This window comes from Mizuhopecten yessoensis, unplaced genomic scaffold (assembly GCF_002113885.1).
Source record: "Mizuhopecten yessoensis strain PY_sf001 unplaced genomic scaffold, ASM211388v2 scaffold9967, whole genome shotgun sequence".
Classification (NCBI taxonomy): Eukaryota; Metazoa; Mollusca; class Bivalvia; order Pectinida; family Pectinidae; genus Mizuhopecten; species Mizuhopecten yessoensis.
In genome coordinates this window covers 365,393-390,779 of record NW_018408312.1, presented here as the reverse complement: position 1 = coordinate 390,779, position 25,387 = coordinate 365,393, and the positions used below count along the sequence as shown (strand labels likewise).

General features: G+C 37.3%; 1 protein-coding gene across 1 annotated transcript in view; it reads left to right on the top strand.

Annotated features, from left to right (window-relative positions):
- The window catches only part of LOC110459095 (MAM and LDL-receptor class A domain-containing protein 1-like), a 75,155-nt gene that overhangs the window by 35,722 nt on the left and 14,046 nt on the right, over positions 1-25,387 (top strand). The window contains exons 17-27 of the mRNA XM_021511197.1: positions 51-139; positions 1,548-1,677; positions 3,817-3,992; positions 5,388-5,469; positions 9,590-9,678; positions 10,976-11,105; positions 12,142-12,305; positions 16,128-16,209; positions 19,879-19,976; positions 23,139-23,271; positions 24,563-24,735. Of these exons, the coding sequence (XP_021366872.1) occupies positions 51-139; positions 1,548-1,677; positions 3,817-3,992; positions 5,388-5,469; positions 9,590-9,678; positions 10,976-11,105; positions 12,142-12,305; positions 16,128-16,209; positions 19,879-19,976; positions 23,139-23,271; positions 24,563-24,735 (1,346 nt within the window). The remainder of the gene's footprint in view (positions 1-50; positions 140-1,547; positions 1,678-3,816; positions 3,993-5,387; positions 5,470-9,589; positions 9,679-10,975; positions 11,106-12,141; positions 12,306-16,127; positions 16,210-19,878; positions 19,977-23,138; positions 23,272-24,562; positions 24,736-25,387) is intronic.

Genomic DNA, 25,387 nt, shown 5'->3' with positions numbered 1-25,387 from the left:
GACTAATTACAATGCATCACCTTGCTCTAATTAATATATTCTATTAACAGTTTCTTCCAGTTTCTCCTGTTCATTTGAAGGACGGAATTGTTTCCTTGTACAAGCTACTGACGACAATTTTGATTGGACGATAAATTCAGTAAGTGAACGGATTACCTATACATAAAACATTTGTGGAATTTGTCATGAATGGAGGCCATTGCACTGACCACTGTATACCTTGAAATTTTCACTACGTTTTAATTGGTCTTGTTTACCTTCCCTAAGGAAGGCAAATTAATCATTACAGTGAATATATGTAAATAGCATAGTAAAAATAGTAATAAAATGTAAATAGCCAAATTAACACTGGACCAAAATTGATTTCATGGGCGAAGGGAGACAAAGTCTGCGTATACAGTATTTATCACCTAATCGGCCCGTTATCCAGTGAATTCGCCCGTGTAATGATTTTACATATGTCACTAGTGTAATATACCCTGGAGCGTTTTTCATTGGCTGTGCCAGTCAGAAATCGATTGTGACGTCATAATATGGACAGTGACGTCGTAAATTATGAATGGCGCAACAAAATGGCTGTCAATGTTTGAGTAAGCCCTCTACATTTTGGCTTTAAATCCTGTCAAAATTAAGTTTTATGAGTTATGTGATAAAAAGTATCTTAAATTTGTTTACATTTCATATGAGCTTTTATGAAAGTTTTAATTTTTCCCTGCCAAGGCTCGTAAAAATAAAAACTCTTAAGTCATCGTTTCATAAAAACTCATATGAAATGAAAACTCATTTAAGATCCTATATTTATCTGTTGAAACAGATATTATAAAAACAGATATTAAAACAATTTTTCATGTCTTAACGGCCCATACAAATAATAGAATTACAATTATATCAATTATTAATTATAGAAATAATTGTCCATGTAAGAAATTAGCAATTATAAAAACCAATTGTTCATGTACTTGCCCATATCTGAAACTAGTATCGTGCATTAGAAATGACCATCATTTCCTATCGGGTTAATCATGCAAGTATACATGATTGTATTCCTTTTCACCAATTCTTATCTTTAAAAAAATTAAATGTTTTTTTTTACAGCAGGTCTGCAACCATACATTAACATGATACGCTACGTATCACAATACTGCGGTTACAATACGATACGTGTCACAATACTGTGGTTACAATTCGATACGTATCACAATACTGTGGTTACAATACGATACGTATCAGCTGTCACTCACCATGTGGGAACGGATATAAATAAAATAAATTCAGAAAGAACAAAGTCTGGAAAATATTGAAGGTGTATCATGACCTCGCAAAAAAATAAACCGTATTCAAAATATCTCGATATATTGCCGTATATTGTCCCAAGTGACCTAATTTCAAGATTTGATGCGATTATAGAATTTCTTGACTTACTTGAATTTTACATTGCTGGACCCGTTGCTTTAAGCAAGAGTTGAAAAGGACCCCTGAAAATAAATTTAGATTGATCACGGATTTCAAGATTTTCATACTGTCGAATCTACTTATTTCAATTTTAGGGTTCCACTCCATCCACTGGCACAGGCCCAGACAGTGCACAGTTTGGTAATAATTATTTGTATGCAGAGGGTTCCATACCACGGGTACCAGGAGATATGGCTCGCATGTCAACCAACCTGAACTTCCCAGGTACCGTAAAAACTTGGAGATTGGGATTGATTTAGTTCATAAGGATTGATTTAGTTCATAAGGATTTATTTAGTTCAGTTTGTTTTTTTGTTTGTTTGATTTTGTTTAACGTCCTATTAACAGCTAAGGTCATTTAAGGACGGCCTCCCCTGTGTGCAAGATGCATGCGTGTAGTGTATGTGTGTGTATTTTGGGAGGCTGTGATATGTTCGTGTTTGTCTCCTTGTGATAGCGCGGAACTGATGCCGACTTTATAGTGCTACCTCACTGAGACATACTGCCGAAGACACCCAGCAGGACGACCTTATTTAGTTCAAATAGAATATTTAATGGTGTCTTCATTAATAAGAAATATATTTCACTCCAGTGCGGCAGTTATTTTGATATTTTTCACTCGCACTGTGCACTCGTGAAAAATATCACAATATAATTTATAAGCCACACTTGTGAAATATATTTCTTATTACTAAAGACCCCATTAAATATCTTATGCATGTTGCAAAAGCTAAACAAAAACAGCCATTTATTTTGCAGTACAAATGTAGCTTCATCTGAAGTTGAAACTAAAATTGTTTGCAGTGAAGAGAAAGTATCGTTCTAATTGGATATAAATAAGAATGATACTTTCCCTTGTGAATGTTAAATTTTGTATTTCTTGACTAGAGTGCAGGATAAGAGATTTTATAAAAGGGAGAATTTATGATATTTCATTAGTTAATGTAATAAATGCTGATATCGTAGGGGTTTCCAACTATTTTTATGCGCCCGTCAAATTTGACAATACGGCCGGCGTAAACTTTTGTTTGTCCGGCAATCCCCTCCTACATTTTACGACCGATATCTTTGAAACGTGGTATACATTATAATCATGATATGAAGTTGTTTCTCCCTTAAAAGAATTTTGATTCAACAATTTTTCCAAAAGTTATTGCTCTTTGTTCATTTCAGTATTTGATTTTTGTCCGGCAATCTCCTACATTTTTCAAAGGATCTCTTTGAAACTTAGTAGGCTAAATAAGCATGATATGTTGTGTTTCCTTGAGATGAATTTTGTTTCGACGATTTTTGCAAAAGTTATTGCTCTTTGTTCATTTCAGTATTTGATTTTTTTTGTCCCGAGATCTACTGCTACATTTTTATAGCATGTCAGCTAACCACTCTTTGAATGATGCAGATCTTATTTCAATGTAAGAAAAATAACACTATATGGCATTCGACGGGCGTATATCGTTCCGCCCTGCGGTACTCTTGTTGAAGATAGTATACAGCCTCAAATTCCCAGAAGGCTTTCACCGATGTGAAAGCACCGGAAGTGGACAAAGTGTTTACAGATCAAACCCTGCGGCACTTTTGCTACTTAAGGGTTCGAAAAAAAACCTCGGAAAGTAAACAAGGCAATGAGCTGAATGAAGGACATTGTACATTCCAAAGCCAATACACATGACTAATGTTACCATCCGGGAATTTCAAATAAAGGAACTAAAATCTACACAAAACAATGAACATCGAAAAGTATACTTAACTTGACAGGGGGAAGTTACTCTTGGCTAGAAGAACCCCTTTTGGTTGCTTCATCTTTTATATAGAAGGGAGAGTACTCCAATTAAAAGAAAAAAAAACTTAGTGGAACTCTTTAATGATTATGACTGGAGTGGTACGATTTACCTTAAGGGTCCCTGTACCACTGAATCAAGGTTTTCATATATACAGTTACCTCCATTTAACATCCATTTGGAAATAACCGAGTGTTGCACTGTTTGGACAGGGTTGACCAGGTTAATTGGTTAGAGCAATAGTTAAACAATCTACTGTCCAGTGTTCGAACCCCGATCTACCCTGCTCATTTTTATTTCCATTCAGATCACTGTTTATTATATTTTGTTTATTCCATCGTTATTCATTTTCTCCTAAAAGTCCCGTAAGGTATGGTTCTTGTCAAAAATGATTTATCAAAGCTATTCTAACGCGAACATTTTGTTTTCCAGCTCTTGGTTCCAGTTTTGTTCAGTGGTACGGGGATCCTTTAATTTGGACACAATAAATATGAGGATAAGATGCTTTTTATATTTATTGGAATTCCACGTCCAATCAACAGGTGCCCTATACGATTTTTATGCAAGTTTATATTGGTTAATTTAGCCACGGATCGATGTCTGAGGTTCTGGTACTTCATGTATGGGAATTCTGTCGGTCAGCTGACTGTCGCTGCATCCGGGACCACCACACCCAAGGCTAATATTTGGTCACTGAGTGGAAATCAGGGACAGACCTGGACACAAGTTTCCGTAAATGTACCGTCCACCGATGGACTCCAGGTATTGTTTTGTAGATTTCTCTTACGTTCTCGATTTGTTCGGCTTTTTATCAAATAACGGTACACATTGTTAAGCCAAAAAAATATATTCATGTTTCAGGTACTCAAACCAACCTATCCTAACAATTTTATCTCTTGAATGTACTTGACTCATTTGAACGGGCCAAAAAAGAAACAGTTTTTAAAAAAAATCTCTGCATCATAGGCAAAACAATAATACCATTGTCTCCTTAAATGGTCAATAACTTATATCGCTTGCAAATGCATCATGACTGCGATCAGCGCCACCTAGTGGCACACAAAGCAGTACGAGATAATTTTGTTCTTATTTGCTAGTTGAAACAAAAAGATTATTTCAAATGTATACGGCACTCTGGAAAGACAGCTGTAATCTACAAGCCTTTCTGAATTTCAAAGACTTTTGAAGGATTAAAGAATGCTTCATTTATTAGGTACATTGTATGTTACCCAGTTTATTAATCTCAATAATTTTGAGCTCCCCTATTCAAAGACGGGCGTCGGCTATGGAGTCAGCATGCCATTTGACTCAGGTTGAAGTTTTGGGAAAGTTTTTTTCAAGACAGTGTTTGGTCAACACACTCCATACGCTGTTGTCTAATATAAGGTTGAGGCAGTTATATGGAGTGTAAGCAATGTGCTGAACCATATTTTAGGGGCCAAAAACGGCTGAATTGGACAAGTTTGCTTAAAGTTTTGGACAAGCTATGTTGTAAGTTTTTTTTGTGCAGTATTGGATCACCACCATCAATAGGCTGCTAACTATTATAAGATTGAAGTATTTATACGGAGTGTTAGCAATGTTTCTAAGGTCATGGTCATGTTACATGTAATACATTGTGATATTTAGTTAGGGGTTTAAAAGGTCACTGTTGCTTAAAATGGACCAGAGAGGAGGGGAGGGTCGTTATGATTAGGCACATGGCATGGCCCTATTTACCAGTGTTTAAGTGACAAACAAGTTTGCTTAAACCGCATTAGATGAAAATGAGTTGGAATTCAAATGATTGAAATATATAATTGTAAAAAAATAAATTTGTGCTGTCCCTCCTTACCTAATTTTCAGGGATGTGCGTAATAGGTCAATTTAGCAGGAACTGTGTTTAACAAATTTAAAGTGCAGTGGCCATGACACATACTGGATTTTAGCTATTAGTGTCATGTTTTGTTTCAGAAACATTTGTTGCAGGAAAGTTCTCTGACAACTCTGCAAAAAAATAATCTTTACAGTAATCGTTGAATTTTACTTTAGGAACAAAACAAGCCTCAAAAAACCTAGATACCTTATGCTGAAACATTAGTTAAGGGTCTGTCATATTTACATTAACTTCAAACAAAGACATACCTTAATACAAATGGTTTACATTTAAAATCGTAGATTTACTTTGAAACCACCAGAGGATCCAGCTGGGACTCGGATATTGCCATTGATACCGTGGAATTGACACCTGGCTTATGCTGTAAGTATTCCCTAATCATTATACCTACTGCAACGAAATCATGGGATGGTATACTGGAATAGCATTGCCTGTCCGTATGTCTGCAACACACAATTTTGTCCAGTAAACTTCTCCTTTAGTTTTCAGCTAAATTTCGTAAAACTTCACCGAGGCAGTCAACACACTCTGAAGTTGTACACGCGCGATCCAAATTTTGATCTGGCCAGTTTTATGGGAGTTATCTCCCTTTTCTAAGAAAGTTTGCCAAAATTTTGTTCGGGCATATCTTCTAGACTATTTCACCTGGAGTAACTAGATCACGTATACAAACATATTTTTGGATGTCAGGATATCGAGCTCAAAAAGAAGGTTATTGTAGCCTATGCTTTGAATTTTGACTTGATCGTTTGAAAAAGTTTGTTCGAGGAATATCTTCTATATTATTTCACCAGGAGTAACCAGATATGATGTGCAAATACATCTTGAAAGGGTGGAGGGTAAAGTTCAAAAAGTAGGTCAATGTGACCTATGGTTTGTAACACATGATCATTTTATAATGAGATGTATTTTTTTAACCTCGCAACAAGTTGTCGTAGGTACATATAGGGATATGCCCTATACATTTGTGTCCCAAATGACGTCGCTGCTCGACAACACTTCATTTCTTATCCGTTTGTCAGGAAACATCGCACGTGTTTACACCTGTTGTAGGAGTTCTTGTTTCGACCTAATCATGGGTTAGGAAGTAGGTCACTGTAACTATTAATGGAATTTCTTACAATTTTTGAAGTCGCCACTTTACAGACTGCATTTCGTTTCCAATTGCCACAAAATTTCACACATGTTCTCACAAACATCACCTCTTGGACAGGTTTGCGTTTTGACCTGCTGCAGTCAAAAACGAGGTTGCTGCTACTATAAATATAAATGTATTGTCACAAAACGTCACAAACATTTAGAAACATGACCTCTTGTATGAGTTGGTGTTTCAGCTTTCTGCGGTCAAAACCTTTCCATTTCTCATGACTTTGAAGTGTGAGGGTACGTGTTCGCAAGCAAAATTTCTAGATTTGTTTTCTCCAATACCTTTGTCTTGCTGTATTTCAAGGGTGAAGAGAAGATATGCATGTCGAGAGCGGAACCGTTTTAGTTCAAAGTGGTGAAATGGCTTGTTTCTATGATAGTACAGTCAAAATCAAGTTAATATTAACATACTTTATTATCCCCTCGCAATGAAGGTTTGAGGGGATGTACGTATGTTACACTATTTGTCATCACTGTAGAGACTTCATTCCTCAACGAAATTTCATGAAACTTCATACAAGTGTTAGGTATGACATTAATACTTTGATCAAGTTTGCATTTTGGGTTTCTAGGTCATTGTTACTATTTTTAGAACAACTTTGTTATCGCTCTAGCGACTTCATTCCTCAATGGAATTTCATGAAACTTCATACAAGCAGTGTTCTCCCCAGGCTGTTTTAGCGCAACAGTACTGTTACACATGAATTTTGAGCCGCTACACATCACCATTTTACCATTACGCATGCATTTGACTGTTACACATCAAGTTCTCGCAACTTATGATAACCGGATCATCTTCTCCCCTTTCCAATTAGACTTGCCCTCATTAGACTAGCTTTTATTGTTCTCTACGATCGACGCCCTGATCAACGAACTCTGCCCTGCGGGTAGATTTACCTATAGGTAGCCTATAGGTGTGAAACGTGAACAAAAGACCACAATTCAGCGTGTAATTCGTCTAATTATAATTATAAAGATGTCTGTTAATTATCAAGGCTTCAATCTTTTCATAAGTGACTGACAATTACACCAAAATAAGAAATACAAACAGAAGTTCAGACAGTAGCTTTGTATTTAGTAAAATGCCAAATGTCTGCTGACTAACCTTTTCTGCATTGTTTTCGGCCATCAAATGTTAATGCTTGAAATAAGTTGGCTATGCTGCGAGAAGCTTTTATCAACAGCAGTCTGTCGATACAACTTTTATAAAGCTTGAAATAAATTTTGCTGCAGTAAGATAGATCGCAAGTGAGCAGACTGCACGTGGCGGCCATGTTTTGATAACCTGAATAATCTTACTTAATCCGTGATGCAATGGCTTTTGACACATGGATGAGGAGCGTTGATCATTTTGGCGACAAATTTATAAATTTGACAGTAACATTACAACAATGTGTGAATGCAAGGGGATTTTTACCCACATGACACATGGATGCCTTGGTGAAAGGCAAGTGCGCTATATATCGACTGTGCTACTCGACCACCCCAATGATATGCAGATGTTGAGACCACACATGTAGTTGGTATTTTTAGGATATCGGGAGTTTAGCTTCGTAGCAATGAATTGGCAGAATTCTTTCAAGATTTTGCGACCTGACAGGTAATTATACCCCAAAGAAGTTAGGGGGGTATACTGGAATCTGTCTGTCTGTCCGTCCATCTGTCCGTCCATCTGTCAGAGTGTCCCTAGAATAATAAACTTGTCCGGACAGTTCCTTCTAAAGTAATTGACCAATTTCAAAGAAACGTTCCAGATATGATAATTACCACCTAAAGTTGTGCATCCAGGTATTATTATTTTTCATTCTGACCCTTTTTGACTAAGTTATGGCCCTTTGTTGAACAGATCCTGAAACTTTTTGTCCGGACAATTCGTTCTAAAGTTATGGATCGATTTCAACGATACTTTCCAGATATGATAACTACCACCTGAAGTTGTGTATCCAGGCATTATGTTTTCATTTTGAGCATTTTTGTCCGGACATCTCCAAAACTACAGGGCTTATTTCAACGAAAGTGTTCAGATTTATCTACCTCCTGATGTTGTGCATTCATATATTATTTGTTCAATCTGACCCTTATTTTACGGAGTAATGGCCCATTGTTGAAAAGGATTTGTCCAGACAAACCTCCAAAACGATGGGGCCAATTTCAACGGAGGTTTTCAGATATGATAACTACCCCCTGATGTTGTGCATCCAGATAAAAAACAACACCTTTTTTTATGGAGTTATGGCCCTGTGTTGAAAAACCCTTGTCCTGACAACGTCTCCTAATCTACTCGGCCAATTTCAAAGTTTACATATATGGTAACTGCCCCCTGTTTTGTGCATCCAGTTAGTACTTTTTTCATTCCGACCCTTTTAAAAGGAGTTATGGTCATGTGTTGGGGAAAAAACACCTTTGTCCGTCTCCTAAACTACTGGTAAGTTTACAGATATGGTAATTACAGCCTGATGTCGTGCCTCAGGGTAGTATTTTTTTTTATTTCAATCCTTTTTTAAGGAGTTGTGGCCCTTTGTTAAAATCGTTGTCCTGACTACTCTTCCTTAACCCTTTCACCACTGTAGACCATAATTGATTCCTCCAGATCAATGCATGGTAGAGTCTACTAAAGTTACATAAAGGTGAAAGGGTTAACCACTAAGACGATTTAAGCAAAACTGGTTCATCTGGGCTAACAAGATTTGGTTTGCAAGTATGTTTTGCCATTGAGAGGGAGTACAGAAAGTATGTCATTTACCTATATTCTTAAATAAGTGTACAGCTCAGATATTCAGTATCAGAAATCATTACTGGTGGGTGACTATGGATTGCTTTGCAATGCTTAACCATAATAATACTTAACCTTTAGCTTACAGTTCTGGTTTATATAGGAGCGGGGGGAATTTGTTAACCTTTGGCCTACAGTTCTAGGTAAAAGCTGTTCTGAAAAAGGGATGTGGCATTGTCCCTTAATTTCCATTTGGATATAACTAGCACAGTTGGGCCCGGACACTTCTGTTGACCAGGTACATGTAGCTCAATTGATTACAAGGAAAGAATAGCACTCTTGAAGTCAAGGGTTTGAACGTGCTTTTAAGCTGACTTTTAAGCTGACTTTTTACTCCGATCACTGTTGATAATATTTTGTTTTATTTCATCTTTATTTTTTCTCATGAATGTCATCACAGACCTTAAAGGTATGCGTTTTTTCTTCATAAATGATTTATCAAAGCGATACTCATGCTGGAAAAAATGGTTTCCAATACTTACAGTTGTTGGCCGTGGTACTGGGATCCTAAAGTGGAACTATCGAGTACACAATGAAATTAACCAAGCCCTCTCTGTGTTTCAGTGACTGAGAACTACAGCTGTACTTTTGAAAATGCGGAGTGTTTCCTCAGGGACTCCCCCAACGATAACTATAACTGGACTTTGCAAACAGTAAGTTTCTAGCCTACCTGGTCCGACGGACCATGGTGAGCTTAGGCCGTACCGTGGCCTCCGTCGTCCGTCCATGCGTCAACTTTTCCTTTAAAACGCTGCTTGTCCTGAACAGCTTTATGGATTTTGACTTAACTTGGACTAGAGTATCCTTTGGCAAAGGGGACTAAGTTTTGTATAAACAGAGGGTGTGGCCCCTCTGGGTGCAGAGGGGTAAGGCCCATAAGGGGAATTTGAGGTTTAACTCTTCAAAATTATTATTCTGTACTATGCATAGGAGGGATTTTATCCAAATTCGGCCTGGAGCATCCCTGGGCAAATGTGGACTAAATGTTGTATAAACGGAGGATGTGGCCCTTCTGTGGATGCAGAGGGCCGGTCCCCAATATGGGGAACGTAGTTACTGTAATAAATGATTAAATTCCTTCCCCTTTAGTAAGAATTTAGGGATTTAAAAAAAATTGTGTAGAGCATCCTTTGACAAAGGGGACATCCTTTTGTTAAATGGAGGTTGCTCCTAGGGAGCAGAGGGGCGGGCCAAGTAGGGAAAATGAAGATAATGTTTGAAATCCACCCCAATTCATGGGGGCAGAAAGAAGGGACCTAAGGAGGGACAGGTGTTGCTGAGATGGTCTATACTTGGAAATAAGTTGCAGTATTATATGTTATAAAACATTTCCAAGGATGCTTTATTATTCAGGTGAGCGATCAAATTTCATGAGGAATTTCCTTGAAAAAAAGCATGTATTGGGCCAGCCATCAATTCAAAATATGCTCCATATATTTATTGTTTTGGTACCTGAACCCTTTCACCCCTATGTAAATGTATTACACTTTACCAAGCATTGATATGGATGAGTCCATTATGGTCTACAGTGGTGAAAAGGTTTATCCTGGTCCTGATTATCTCATTCCCTTTGCTATTTTATATATTCCATATTTGACTTAATAAGGGCCCCGACTAATTAAAAAGGGCGTTGGTAATTGAGAAGGGGCGCCCATATTGAGTAGCATATATACTTACAGTTACTGGAGTTTCCTAGGATGTACGTGAATATTTATAGCTGCGTAAGGGTGAATGAATAAAATCCTGGGATGCTCGCTGGCAAAGACCCACCTGTCGGGTTATCCGAATATTTTGTTTTGTGGGGATTGTGGCGGAAACAGTGGGGTCCATTGAGGGAAATAGATAAAATATTATGCCTCAGCCTGGGAGTTTGAAACAACTTGGACACTTGTTTAAGTTTTCATTTAAGATTATAATTAGCCCGATTAAACAATAATCTGTTACTTTCAGGGTGGAACACCATCGTCCAACACCGGCCCAAGCAGTGCACACACTGGTTCTAACTATATCTTCTACGAGGTATCCAGTCCTGTGGCCCCAGGAGAAACTGCCAAGCTGGAGACTTACAATGCTATACCTGGTAAAAAAAAATGAATCTTACGTGGGTGTGATACGTGCATTGACAGGGAAATGGCAACCCGAGAGTAAGAGTTTGGCTGTCTAGCACGAAGCGTGGCAGAGTGCTGGACAGCCAAACTCTTACCCGTGGGTTGATGTCCCTGTCCATGAACCATATACCTATGTTTGATTCTTTTTCTTCCATGCTCGAAATAAACATGCCAGTGTCAATACTGGTGAACTACTGTTTGCTATAGTGATAAATACACCAGCATTGAAGCCAAATAGGCGAAAAATTAAACTGCAGCGAAACTTTCCCAGTATTCAGTAGATATTTTTTCCCTCATAGGGCAGAATGCACTGAAAGTGAAAAATATTGGTATCGGTAATTATATATACAGTATTTTATCAGCATTATGTGTTTCGTTGACAATACAGTGTCTTTGATATTTAAAGGACCCGTGGTATTATATATGCGTCATGTTGGCCTCATACATATCAACAAAATTGCGTCATGCAGAAAAAGCAAAAATGTTTTTTTTTCGACAGTTAGCATGCAGAAATGAAAGCCTCTGCATGTGACAAACAAAGAATCCTTTCTACGAGTGAACACTCGGGTATGACAATGTTCAAGTGTGTCAAATATCAATTTGTTTGATGCATGCGGAGGCTTTCAAAATTTGAAGAATGTTTAGTTAATTTGCTTCATAATGGCCAATTAATTTCCAACCAAATAATGCACAACAGATGATATTCACACATTTCAGTCTGAAAATGAGGGTTTATGTCTCTTTGTAGGGCCATCCCAGTTGTTGGATAAATTTGAAATTTCATATTTGCGTACTAAATTTATTCCAGATTGCAAATGTAACTACTAATTATAAATCCCGGATGAGACCGAAAATGTCCCTTAATACCTCTATATAGTCTTTTATTTAACCTTCCACTACTGTGGATCATAGTGGACTAGATCGAGATCAATGCATGATAGTTTACTAAAGTTGCATAGGGGTGAAAGGTTTAACTTATGGATTACATACCCTGTGTCTTTTTTACAGCTATGGATCGCTGCCTTTCATTTTGGTATCATATGAATGGAGATAGTGTGGGTAATCTACAGATTTCTACAACAAGCTCTGGAGTTCTGTGGACAAAGTCTGGTGACCAGGGCGATATGTGGGTTAGAGCTACGGTTAACTTGCCAGCGGACCCCTCATTTCAGGTACATATATGGATCATAATTTGGTAAACTCATTCACCCTTGAAATTTCATAATGAACTATTCTAATCATTGAATTGGAATAGTACAAATGTGTTTTCAGGGGTGAACGAGTTGATTAATTTTACGTTGTATACTGTTTAACCCCAACAATTCTGGTTATCCCTTATTATTTATTTTTCAGAAATCGGACATTATTTTTGAATTTATGGTTAATGAATATTTATTCATTTCTGATGAAAACAAAATTATTTTTGCACAAAACACAACATTGTGCAAGTAATTTCATTGCCAAGAAACTTCAACCAATCAGAAGTTAGAATTACAAATACTGTGCCGAACATTGCGGTATACAACATCACTTTTCGTGTTGTCTGTTTTTCAGGTTAAACAATAAAACCTGAAAGTCTTATGGTTAAGGAATAGCCAAAATTAAATTATGTTCTTGCATCTTCAAAATATTATAAAGCGTCTTTGTATGAATTGAGAAATAATTGCAGTATACGAGAAATAATTGTGTTTAACTGGAGAATATATTCGTAATGCTAGTATGTACATTTGTATATGATAGAATGAACGACAGGAAAATTCCACCCTCAGGATGTTCAAATTTTGCAAAACCCTCCGCTTTCATTCCAACTACCAGATTAAGCTTAGAAACCATGAAAATGTGTTTTGACTTGCTACCATTTTGAAAAGATCAACATTTCCCCCTGGTCTTTTTAGACAAAAACAAATCTGTCAAAGAGATTTATTTAGCATTCCCCATATTTGCAAACATAGTTTACACAAAACAAATCATCCCATCTTTCTAACTTGTATGGTCAATATATTGTAACAGATTTAATTTGCAACAGACTTTTCCCAATTTGTTACGTCCTGTTATTGTGATAGCATTAGCATCCTCCCATCCTATTACTTCAGTCACAACTCCATCAACAGTAGTCTGCCATGTTTGTAAACAAAACACATAAATGGGGTATGGATATCGTCATTCACTTTTGATGACGTCACAATTACCGGTGACACATTTTAATCACGTCACAATTAAACATGTGCTAATCAGCACGAGGCTATCTCCTCCTAGGGGGTGACGAGGCTATCTCCCCCAAGGGGGTGATGAGGCTATCTTCCCCTAGGGGGTGACAAGCTGATCTTTCCCGGCTAAAACAGGAGACACACATGTGAAGGGTGGGAGAAAGCTCTTGTCTTACACACACAGAAATGAGGAAAAGTGCATCCTCGATTCTCCAGGGGTTATGCTTATTTGCGCTCTCTGCACCCTTGGGATGTTATGACAAAAGTGAAGGCTCGGTGTGCTGCACCACCTTGTGGTGAAACGAGAAGACTAGTTTGATCATTTGACGTACATTCAAAGAAATTCGCAGTCACGTAATGGTAAAATTGGAACTGACTTTGAAGTGTGGTTTCGCTTCTCTATAATCTTCAAAGGATAGGTATCCGCCTAGCTGTTGGTCTTTTTTTAGCTCATCTGGTGAGCTTATGCCATACCGCAGCGTCCGTCGTCCGTCCGTCCGTCCGTCAACTTTTCATTTAAAACGCTACTTGTCTTGAACGGCCAAGTAGATTTTGACTAAATTTGGTCTGGAGCATCCTTAGGCCAAGGGGATTCAATTTTGTATAAACGGTGGGTGTGGCCCCCCTGGGGCCTGAGGGGCGGGGCCCAATAGGGGAAATAGAAGTAAAACCTTTAAAATCCTTCTTCTACGGTAGGAATGAAAGGGTTTGTTCCATATTTGGTGTGGAGTATCCTTGGGGGAGGGGGAACAAATTTTGTATAAATGATGGGTCTGGCCCCCCTGGGGGCTGAGGGGCGGGGCCCAATAGGGGAAATATAGCAAATTCTTTAAAATCCTTCTTATTCTGTAGGAATGAAAGGACTTGGTTCATATTGGGTCTGAAGCATTCTTGGATAAAGGGGAACCAATTTTGTATAAACGGTGGGTGTGGCCCCCCTGGGGCCTGAGGGGCGGGGCCCAATAGGGGAAATATAGCAAATTCTTTAAAATCCTTCTTATTCTGTAGGAATGAAAGGACTTGGTTCATATTGGGTCTGAAGCATTCTTGGATAAAGGGGAACCAATTTTGTATAAACGGTGGGTGTGGCCCCCCTGGGGCCTGAGGGGCGGGGCCCAATAGGGGAAATAGAAGTAAAACCTTTAAAATCCTTCTTCTACGGTAGGAATGAAAGGATTTGTTCCTTATTTGGTGTGGAGCATCCTTGGTGGAAGGGGAACAAATTTTGTATAAACGATGGGTCTGGCCCCCTCGGGGCTGAGGGGCGGGGCCCAATAGGGGAAATAGAAGAAAAACCTTTAAAATCCTTCTTCTACGGTAGGAATGAAAGGGTTTGTTCCATATTTGGTGTGGAGGATCCTTGGGGGAGGGGGAACAAATTTTGTATAAATGATGGGTCTGGCCCCCCTAGGGGCTGAGGGGCGGGGCCCGATAGGGGAAATAAAGCAAATTCTTTAAAATCCTTCTTCTTCTGTAGGAATGAAAGGATTTGTTCCATATTTGTTCTGAAGCATCCGTGGGTGAAGGGGGAACAATTTTGTATAAACCGTGGTTCTGGCCCCCCGGGGCCTGAGCGGCGGGGCCCAATAGGGGTAACATAGCAAATTATTCTTTAAAATCCTTCTTCTTCTGTAGGAGTGAAAGGATTTGTTCCATATTTGTTCTGAAGCATCCGTGGGTGAAGGGGGAACAATTTTGTATAAACCGTGGCTCTGGCCCCCCGGGGCCTGAGCGGCGGGGCCCAATAGGGGAAACATAGCAAATTATTCTTTAAAATCCTTCTTCTTCTGTAGGAATGAAAGGATTTGTTCCATATTTGGTCTTAAGCATCCTTGGGTGAAGGGGAACCAATTTTGCATAAACTGTGGGTCTGGCCCCCCAGGGTCCTGAGGGGCGTGACCCAATAGGGGAAACATAGCAAATTCTTTAAAATCCTTCTTATTCTGTAGGAATGAAAGGACTTGGTTCATATTGGGTCTGAAGCATTCTTGGATAAAGGGGAACCCATTTTGTATAAACGGTGGGTGTGGCCCCCCTGGGGGCTGAGGGGCGGGGCCCAATAGGGGAAACATAGCAAATTATTCTTTAAAATCCTTCTTCTTCTGTAGGAATGAAAGGATTTGTTCCATATTTGGTCTGGAGCATCCTTGGTTGAGGGGGAACCAATTTTGTATAATTGGTGGGTATGACCCCCCTAGGGGCATAGGGGTGGGGCTATGTTTGAAGTTTGTTCTCGCTTTATCTCTAGTACTGAATGGATCTTTCTGAAATTGCATATGTACTTACAGCACCTACCATGGAGTGCTATATATTTACTTCATACCAATTATTTTAAACATATTCAGGTGAGCGATACAGGCCCTCTAGGCCTCTTGTTTTTTTTACCTTGGACAAAAAAGGGCTAGCCTTCAATTTTGCTATTGATATATTCCAGGGGTGCAGAGAGCGTACTTGACAGAGTATAGCCACGTGCACTGAAGTATCGAGGATGAGAAAAGTTGTGCAACTCTCTACTTTAAAATCATTCACCCCTGAAATTCCAACCCTTGAATTGGAAGAGTTCAAATGTGTCTTCAGGGATGAATGAGTTAAAACACTTTTCTATTTTTTAATAAAAACATGCAGTTTAAATTTATTGGTAAATGTTATTTGCCTTGGCGGGAAAAATTACTAGTATCAGCATTCATTAAAGTATTAATATTGTTAAGAGAGAAAAGAATATATGAGAAATTTATTCTGTGATGAAAGCGTTTTTAATGACATTGGGATATTTGTATGATGTTGCAGCTTTACATCGAGGCTACACGAGGAAGTAGCTGGGATGGTGATATCGCTTTAGATGACGTTGAATTAATTTATGGAACGTGTCGTAAGTATATCGGGAACCGGGGCCCTTATAAAATAAACTAAAAACAAAAAAATCAGTAAATATGAATGTTCACCGATGTGCCTATATTTGAGGATGGATAAAACTTGAAAGATAAGTTTTGAAGAAAAAAGAAGAAGATAAATTTCCAGAAATAACTTAATAATTTCTGGATGAATTCCTTCAAATATGAATAAACATGAACGGTGTGGTTATTACACATATTGCATGTCAAACCTGTACAACAATGTGACGAAAATTGTAGAATTAATTTGTTGCTCGATAAGATGTTTTGCTTATAGTGTATAAAGACTTATTGAATGCTTATACGATACAGTGTGTATACATTATATTTATAGGCAAAATCATCCTCAAGTAAAGTGAAAAATAAAAACATACAAATTTCTCGCTCAATTCAAGCTTGATAAAGGGACCTGCAGTCTTGACATATTGTGATGCGTTTGATATGTTCATTGTGTACAAGATAAAATTGATAATCCAGGGTTGCCAACCTCTAAGGAGGCCAGTGTGGCAGGTCTCCCTCCACTGGGTTTTCTTAAGTGTGAGACTTTTGACGGCGTCGCGCCGTGACGTCGTTTTCAGGTGTTGAGATAACATTTACCTATGTATCAAACAAATCCTGGCTTTCTCTGACTACTGTAACATCTGCATACTTTAAGATCTTTGCAGGAAATAAAAACAAAACATTTTTTGCAGATATATATTAGATTTTTATTTATCACACAAACAACTTGACATCAGAAATGCAACACATTATAATCAACAGACTTTCTTGTAACGATTTATTTCTTGGCTAGAACAGGTACCAGTCACTTTTTTTGTTTTGCTGTCAATATTGCTAGTATATTGGCATGGGATGTTCCATGACCTGTCAAAAAAAATAGCAGTTTGTTATAATAAGAAATAAGAATAATAATAAGAAATTTACCATAGTAGTAATATGAAAAGTTCATTAACATGAAAGATAAAAAAAAATAATTGATAATTTGACGGTGAAAAATATTTTCCAATTATTTCTGGATACTACATTATCCACAGCAACAAACAGACCCTGATCATTTACTTGTACCATGTCTGTAATATTCGATTCAATTTATTTGTTGCATGATTATATACCTCGTTATTTTTTTTCATCACATCAGATTGAAAAGTGTTTAGTTCTACAAGTCTTTGGTGCGTTAACGTTGCATTTTTTTCGCCACTTATACTGCAAAAAATAACAAATGCGTGAGATTTATGGCTCACGTGGCGTGAGACATGTTTCAGCATGAGTGAGGACCTTTTTAGAACGTTTTAGCGTGAGTTTTTGTCTCACGCCGTAAGAGTTGGCAACCCTGATGATTTCAAATTTCCAAACTAGTAAACATTGAAGACCTCGCAAAATATTGCCTTTACAATTGCCAAATCATGTACTGTACATGTTCAGTGCTTGAATATGTACCAGGAACTTATTTGCGGGGTTTTAAATTAGCTTTACACCGATTCCAACACAGAGTTCTTCCGCATTCCACCGGGTTTTGCTATGAACAATGGACAGGTTTGTACAGTGATTCATTATGGGAAAATACCACTTATTACCTCCTTTTGAAATCGGGGGTTTTGCTAGCTATTTTGGGAAAGTGCCCCTGAGCAGGAATTCGATAAAATATTGCCAGCATCTGACAAAAATTGGAAAATATTATCAATGTTCCCACAATTGTACAAAAATAATGTGATTATCAAAATGTCCTCTACAATACTATAGCTGTTTCTTACAGTACAATTTATGGCAAAAATAAACATCAATTTTCAGTGCTTTTGTTTATTCAATTTCAAATTTTCGTTATATAAGTATTTGGAATGCTCCTTCGTGGATGGTAATATTTTGAACATTGCACAATTATAACGACTGGAAACCTGTATAAACATGCTTTTTAATCCCATTGGACAAAAAAAGACTGAAATTTTGAAAATGCAGGGTCATTTTTCAATTGGGAATGGGTCCCTCTATCGGACCCTATAAACACCTAGCGAAAACCCTGGTTACATTAATATTGACTCCATCATACAAACTTCCCGAAAATTCTTACGTCACTTTATTGTTGGAATTGACCAGTTTAGATACATGTCATCAGATCTAAAATGGTAAGTATGCTGGTAATGGTTGATAGGATTTGTCAGAATTCAAAAACAGGTTCATATGGTCAGGATCATAAGATCGTATAGATTTTATAAATGTCTGGTAGGGCTGCAATGATATATCATTTCATATCACGATACTTGTGTATTGTATCAAATTGGTTTATTTTTGTTTGCCTCTATAGTGATACATCATACAACGAAATTTTAAAACCCCACAAAAATTAGTGATTTCACAGTATCATATTGCATTAAGAATTGTTACATAATATATTAATACAGTCAAACTTTGATCTTTGCGGGACCATCGAAAAAATTGAAACATCGGAACTTCGACTCGGGAATATGCTACCACCATTGAAAACATGTACAAGAGACTAAATGTGATTCTTAAATGACGAAAAACAGGCTAAGAAATCTAATTTTAGATTTATAAATATTGGATTTGTAGTACAACAGTAATAAGAGTAACATGTTAAAACAAACTGCATTGTCTTGATTCTTTAGGTCACAGGTCAAGGTCACTGTTACTATAAATAGAAAATCCGTTTCCACTTTATAGCTTTAATTGTTTCTGGGATGATTAGCTTGAATTGTATTGCTCAATAATTCATTGTTAATAATTTAACTAATTTAAAATACAGATATTCAAAATACTGCTAATAATCACAAACTGCACAATTACTTCCTTCACTCATTCACCCCTGCAATTTCATAATGAACCAGTCCAACATTTGAATTGGAAGAGTTCAAACGCATTTTAGGGGTGAATGAGTTAAGAATCCTAGTACACTGCAAAAAAATGTAAAAGACACATGGGAAACTTTCCTCCGACATGACTATATCTATGATGAATTAATTCTGAAATGAAGACCATACCTTGCAGGACTTCTATAAAAACAATAAAGATGAAATAAAGAAAACGTAACCAACAACAGTGTTGGTGTTGGAACAGGATTCGAACCCCAGACTCCAGACTGTTATCAGTATTGTTCTAACCAATTGAGCTACCTGGTCAATGCAAATATGTTTATGCTAGCCCAACTGCACTACAATTTATATTTTAAACAAAATTAAGGGGAGGTAACTGTATATATGAAAAAACATATTTGCAGTAGAACAGGGATCCTTAACTTGTTCACCCATGAATGTATAATACGGCAGTAAAATGAACAGGTCTTTTCTAGTATCTCTGCATTCACTGTAATAACTTGTTCAATCCTAGAAGACACATTTGAACTCTACCAATTCAAAGGTTGGAATAGTTCATTATGAAATTTCAGGGGTGAATGAGTTAACCAAACTATGATCAGTTTGTGGATATTTAATTTAGTGTTATCTTGGGTAACCACCAATATAGCAAGATTAACTCGGTCACCCCGGATATTTCATAATAAACTATTCCACCCTTTGAAATCGACAAGTTCAAATGTTGTTTCAGGAGTGAATGAGTTAATTAAAGAAATTACAAATTATACATTGGATTTAAATTAGCCCTGAAGTATTTTTACATTTGGTTGTTCATTTTACCAGGGAGTGTTCCTGTGACCTGCACATTTGAAGATGGGGCCTACTGTTTCCTGGAGCAGGTCAATGCTGCAGTGGACATTTTTGATTGGACTATAAATCAGGTAGGTTTACAACAATAGACTGTCAAGTTGATGGACTGATCACTCAAAACATGACAACACTATACGTATCACCATACTATGGTCACGATTCGATATGTAGCACAATACATATAGTAACAATAGAAGGGAAAAGATGTATTGCAATTTTTTAATGGCAATATTACAAAAGAAAATAGACTTGGTCCAAAATAGACATAATTTTTATAAAGTTTCTCATAATTCACAAATTTCCACGTGCATACCAATCTGTAGCTGTCACAAGCCATGCATGAACCTATCTGAGCAGATTGAATTCAGAATCGACAAAACCCTGAATATCCTAGGTGTATCATAACCTCCCATAAAATACTGTGTAATGTACAGTGTTCAAAATATGTCACGATATATTGTTGCAGCTCTACTAGTTATATTTGTATACCCCCGCAACGAAGCTAGAGGAGTATACTGGAACCACCCTGTCTGGATGTCCATCTGTCTGGATGTCTGACGTCCACAGTAAACTTGTCCGAAAAACTTGATCTTAACCGACAAGCAGATTTTACTGAAACTTCACTTACATAATTTGTCTGGAAACCCCAAGGTCAAGGTCACTAAATGAATTATAAACTACTAGCATTTGAGGGGGGTATTCGTTATCCTCCGGATGACAGTTCTAGTGTATAATTCTAATTACAAGGATCACTGTTCCAATGCATCGGAACGTGTTTTTTTGTGTCGCCGACATATAGGTATTACTTTGTCTGCGTCGTCCGAACCAAGGTTTCCGTGCGATAACTTGCATTGAGTTACCTTGGGTTGTTTGAACTCAAACTTGTTTTACATATTGCATTTTAATATCGTTCAGACAAGTTCGCATTTCAGAAGATTACGTGCATTTTTGTTGGAGTTATGCCTCTTTTATTGCCAAACAAGGGCGTTGTGTAGTAAATGCAAGAACCTTTATTTTTTATTTTTTAATCAATTCTTTTCAAATTTTGTACGGTAATGCTAGAAGCAATGAATTATTATTTAGGGGATAGTATATTGTTTTGAGTGGCTATACTGGCAATTAGAACATGAAATTTGGGTTTGAACTCGAGACCGACAGGTCGAGAGTTTAAACCAAATTTCATGTTCTAATCGCCAGTATAGACACGAAAAACAATGTACTACCCCTATTCTAACACACCTTAACAAATATACTACGCTGATATGTTTAGAAACATTGTATTTCCTTGTACAAAAGTACGTAGTGAAATACTTTGTGACCTGAACTGGCGACGTGTCATTCTGCAACGGACTGACCAATCGGAAAGAAGCTTTCAAAAGTCGGTCATTTGGCCTCGCCCATACTGGCGAGAGCTTGATCTGTATGTTGACGTGGCAGAATATTTGTATTGTTCATGAACGTCCTATTACCAAAGTTTAAACGACATATTTTGATTAATATTGACCAAGTTCTTACATTTCCATGTCAGCTTCCATACTAATCTATGCTTATCGACAAAATCGGTGATTAATTGTATCGATTTGTGAAGAGTTTTGTGTAAATGCATACGACACATGTGAAATGTCTCATTTGATTTCGGATCTAAATAGATGCCTTCACACGGATGGAACAAACGTTTCAATAATAAATGAAGGTAAGAACAAGGAATGTGTTCTTTTTACTTTTTAATTCATTCAACAAATGCATTTCATCGGTCGTTTCTGTTCTGTTGCCTATTAGCCTTATCAGCGAGCTTGACGCCATATTGTTTTGGTTAGAAAAAGTGCGTGGCTTAAGTGCGATGGGAGGAGCTTATTCGCAGATTAGAACATGGTCCGTATCCAATCAAAATATGCGTTGCAAATGAATCGTGTTAGAATGGTTCTTCTGTCAAGTTTCAACTTTCCACGTTTTGGCATATCTGTTTAAGCGATAACTCAAGCCAAACACTTTTCTTACCAAAAGTGCTGAGCAGGTGACACATCCACTCCCGTGGAATTCTTGTTCTTGCATGAACTCAACTTTGATAAATCATTCCTGAATTAACAAACCGTACTTTTCACCCCTGAAGATGCATTTGAACTCTTCCAATTCAAAGGTTGGAATAGTTCATTATGAAACTTCAGGGGTGAATGAGTTAATAGGATGAAGTAAACCCCCAGAATAAAAGAATAATAAAGATGAATTCGGTCAAATATAACCTGTAACTGGGTTCCAAGTATAAAATGTTACTGTTGGTCAACTTCAAGTCAAGTGCACCTTGCCTATTTCAGAACTATTGCATGCTTTTTAAGCACCTGTCAACAAGTTTGACAGGATGTATTATAGTATGGTGAGCGTCTTTTTCAATACTTTGGGTCCGCAAGATAACTTGCTTAAATAACAAGTCAATTTTGATGGAAGTTGGTATGCATCTACATTATATAAAAACTGAAGCTAACTTTGAAATTGAGCAAAATCCACACATAATTTATTAGGATTGTGTGCTTTGATTGGTAAATTTTCAAACTTAAGTTCTTAGAAGATAGCTTAATTGCTTAAATGTTTGATGAAACTTGGTATGCCTGTACATTATACAAAGGTTGAGGCTAATTAAGTTCAAAGTTGAGCAAAAACCACGCATAATAAATTAGCATACTGTGCTCTATGCTCTAATTTGTTGACGGTTTCTGCACAATTACTTTGTCAAAATATTTACACTTTGACCTATAGCAAAATTTGCCAGTAATTAATGTAACATAGATATACCTAGGAATCGATTATTGGCTAAAAGGGGCAATTTCAATTTTTATTTTCATGATTTGAAATATAAACAAAGGGAGACAATTCCTATGAAAATCAATTATTTAAGGGTGAAAAGAATATATGAAATTTTCCTTAAAGCTTAAGTTGGTCAAGTACAGTATGTTGTTACCTTTCACCACATTCAAGAGATAGCTCTCAAATTTGACCGTTTCACCACTGTAGGCATTAAATGACTCACCCAGGTTAATGATGGGAGAGTACTCAAGTTACCTATGAGTGAAAGGGTTAGTAAGTAATACAGTACAAATGCTCTTCTTACATTGCCATATTTTAATACACTGAGGTAAAACGATGCATGAGAATGATTTTAGGGAAGTCGCATTGCCACGGGAGCTCGGGAGTATATTATTTTCAGCCCTGTGTTACGCTTGTTACTGTTTATTTTTCAGAGAGGCACCCCAAGCTCAAACACTGGACCAGATAAAGCCCACACTGGATCGAAATATGCATTTATTGAAACTTCCTACCCTAGAGCGAGTGGAGATAATGCAATCCTCAGCTCTGAGCAGACTACTTTCATACGTAGGTTCAAAACTTAGTGTGTTGCGGTAGTAGTTTCTCAAACCACGTGTCACCTTTCCGTAGGATTTATCTTCTTAAATACAGGTTGTAATATGCCTCTGTAATGGTTTTCGAAACCACACATATGATCCAACTTGTGTCTGTATTCATACAGTATACCAGGAATTCTTTTCTGCAGTTTAATGTTTGCCTGTTTCACCCTCTGTGATGAAGAATTTATCATTAAGCGAATATAAGTAAACAACATAATAAACACGGCAATTAAATGTAAAGGGCAAATTAAAAATGGGCAAATATGGATTTTACAGGTGAAGGGCGAAAGTTTGTCTTGTCGAACATTTTTCAATATATAGTAAGAGCCCTTTCCCTTATATTTAGTGCCTCTTCTCTTTTCGGGTATTGATAATAATAATTGATAATTCGGGCAACATAATAATTAAATGTAAAAGGCAGATTTAATGTTGGGTGAAAACATATTTTGCCGTCAAACGTGAACATTTCCCTGTATACAGTATTATGTGGCCTGTACAGCAATGGCCACAATCTGTTTTGTTTTCTTAATCAATTCTCCCCTGAAGACACATTTGAACTCTTTCAATTCAAAGGTTGGAATAAATCATTATGAAATTTCGGGTGAGATGAGTTAAAAGCGTCCCCTCCAGCAAATTTTGCATGTGGTTAATTTCTAGGGCTTGCTGTCGCAAAATATTGGTAAACTTGTAAACACAGGCATGTATGCTATTGTAATACAAAATTGAATTTAATATCAATGTATCGCAATATTTTTTAACTTTGCAAATATGCCAATAACCATACACAGGGTTATAACTAGTGGTGGGAATCGGTTGAAATTTCATAATCGATGGTTGATATTTAAAAAACCCAAATAGTAAATCTTTGCTATCAATATTAAAGAAGATACAGTTTGATAACAATTCTGACAACAATTTCTTTTCAACTCATTCACCCCTAGAGTCACATTTGAACCTTTCCAAATCAAAGACTGGGCAAGTCCAGTTTAAATAAGTAGGAGAGAATGAGTTAAAAGAATACCTTTTTCCAATGACGATATATCATGATACACTGTAGGTGTATTGACACCCCTACTAATTATGTTAAATACAATGAACGATGTTGGATTACTTCTGTAGTGGGTAAGGCTGAATCCACTGTATTGTTCTTCTATCCACAAGTAACATATTCTGGGTAAAGTATAGGAAACTAATATCCAATCTTTATGCCGTATTTTATGCAATTGGAAATCCAATTTTACAGTCAATTTTTTTTCCAGCCATGAATCGATGCCTGCGGTTTTACTTTCACATGAAGGGTGATTCAATTGGCGATCTGATTGTGCTGTCCGGCGAGCGAGGTTCTGAAACAACGGTCTGGAGCTTGTCGGGCGCACAAGGAAACGATTGGGTGTACACTGAAGTCAGCTTGCCAACAGCAGCTGACCTTGTGGTAAGTTTGATTGGTAAACTGATCCATTTATTATAGCCACCTAGTACACAGAACCACATTGCGCTAATGATACCATCAGATTGTAGTATATTAAGCTTAATGTACCCACTGACCCCCCTGTCCGTGCCGTATTGAGCATAAAATTCCCTCACACCATTTACATTAAACTTATAATACACCCCTGTCCGTACCACATTACCAGGTAAGCTCAAATTACCCCTCATCCGCAAACCCCACTGTCTACCATATTGAGCTTATTATAGTCTCATACCATATCACATGTAGCCTAATATACATTCAGTCCATACCACATGTAGCTTAATATACCTTCAGTCCATACCACATGTAGCTTATAATCCCCCTATCCATATCACATGTAGCTTATAATCCCTCAGTCCATACCACATGTAGCTTATAATCCCCCTGTCCATACCACATGTAGCTTAAAATCCCCCAGTCCATACCACATGTAGCTTATAATCTCCCTGTCAATACCACATGTAGCTTATAATCCACCAGTCCATACCACATGTAGCTTATAATCCCCCTGCCCATACCGCATGTAGCTTATAATCTCCCTGTCCATACCACATGTAGCTTATAATCCCCCAGTCCATACCACATGTAGCTTATAATCTCCCTGTCCATACCA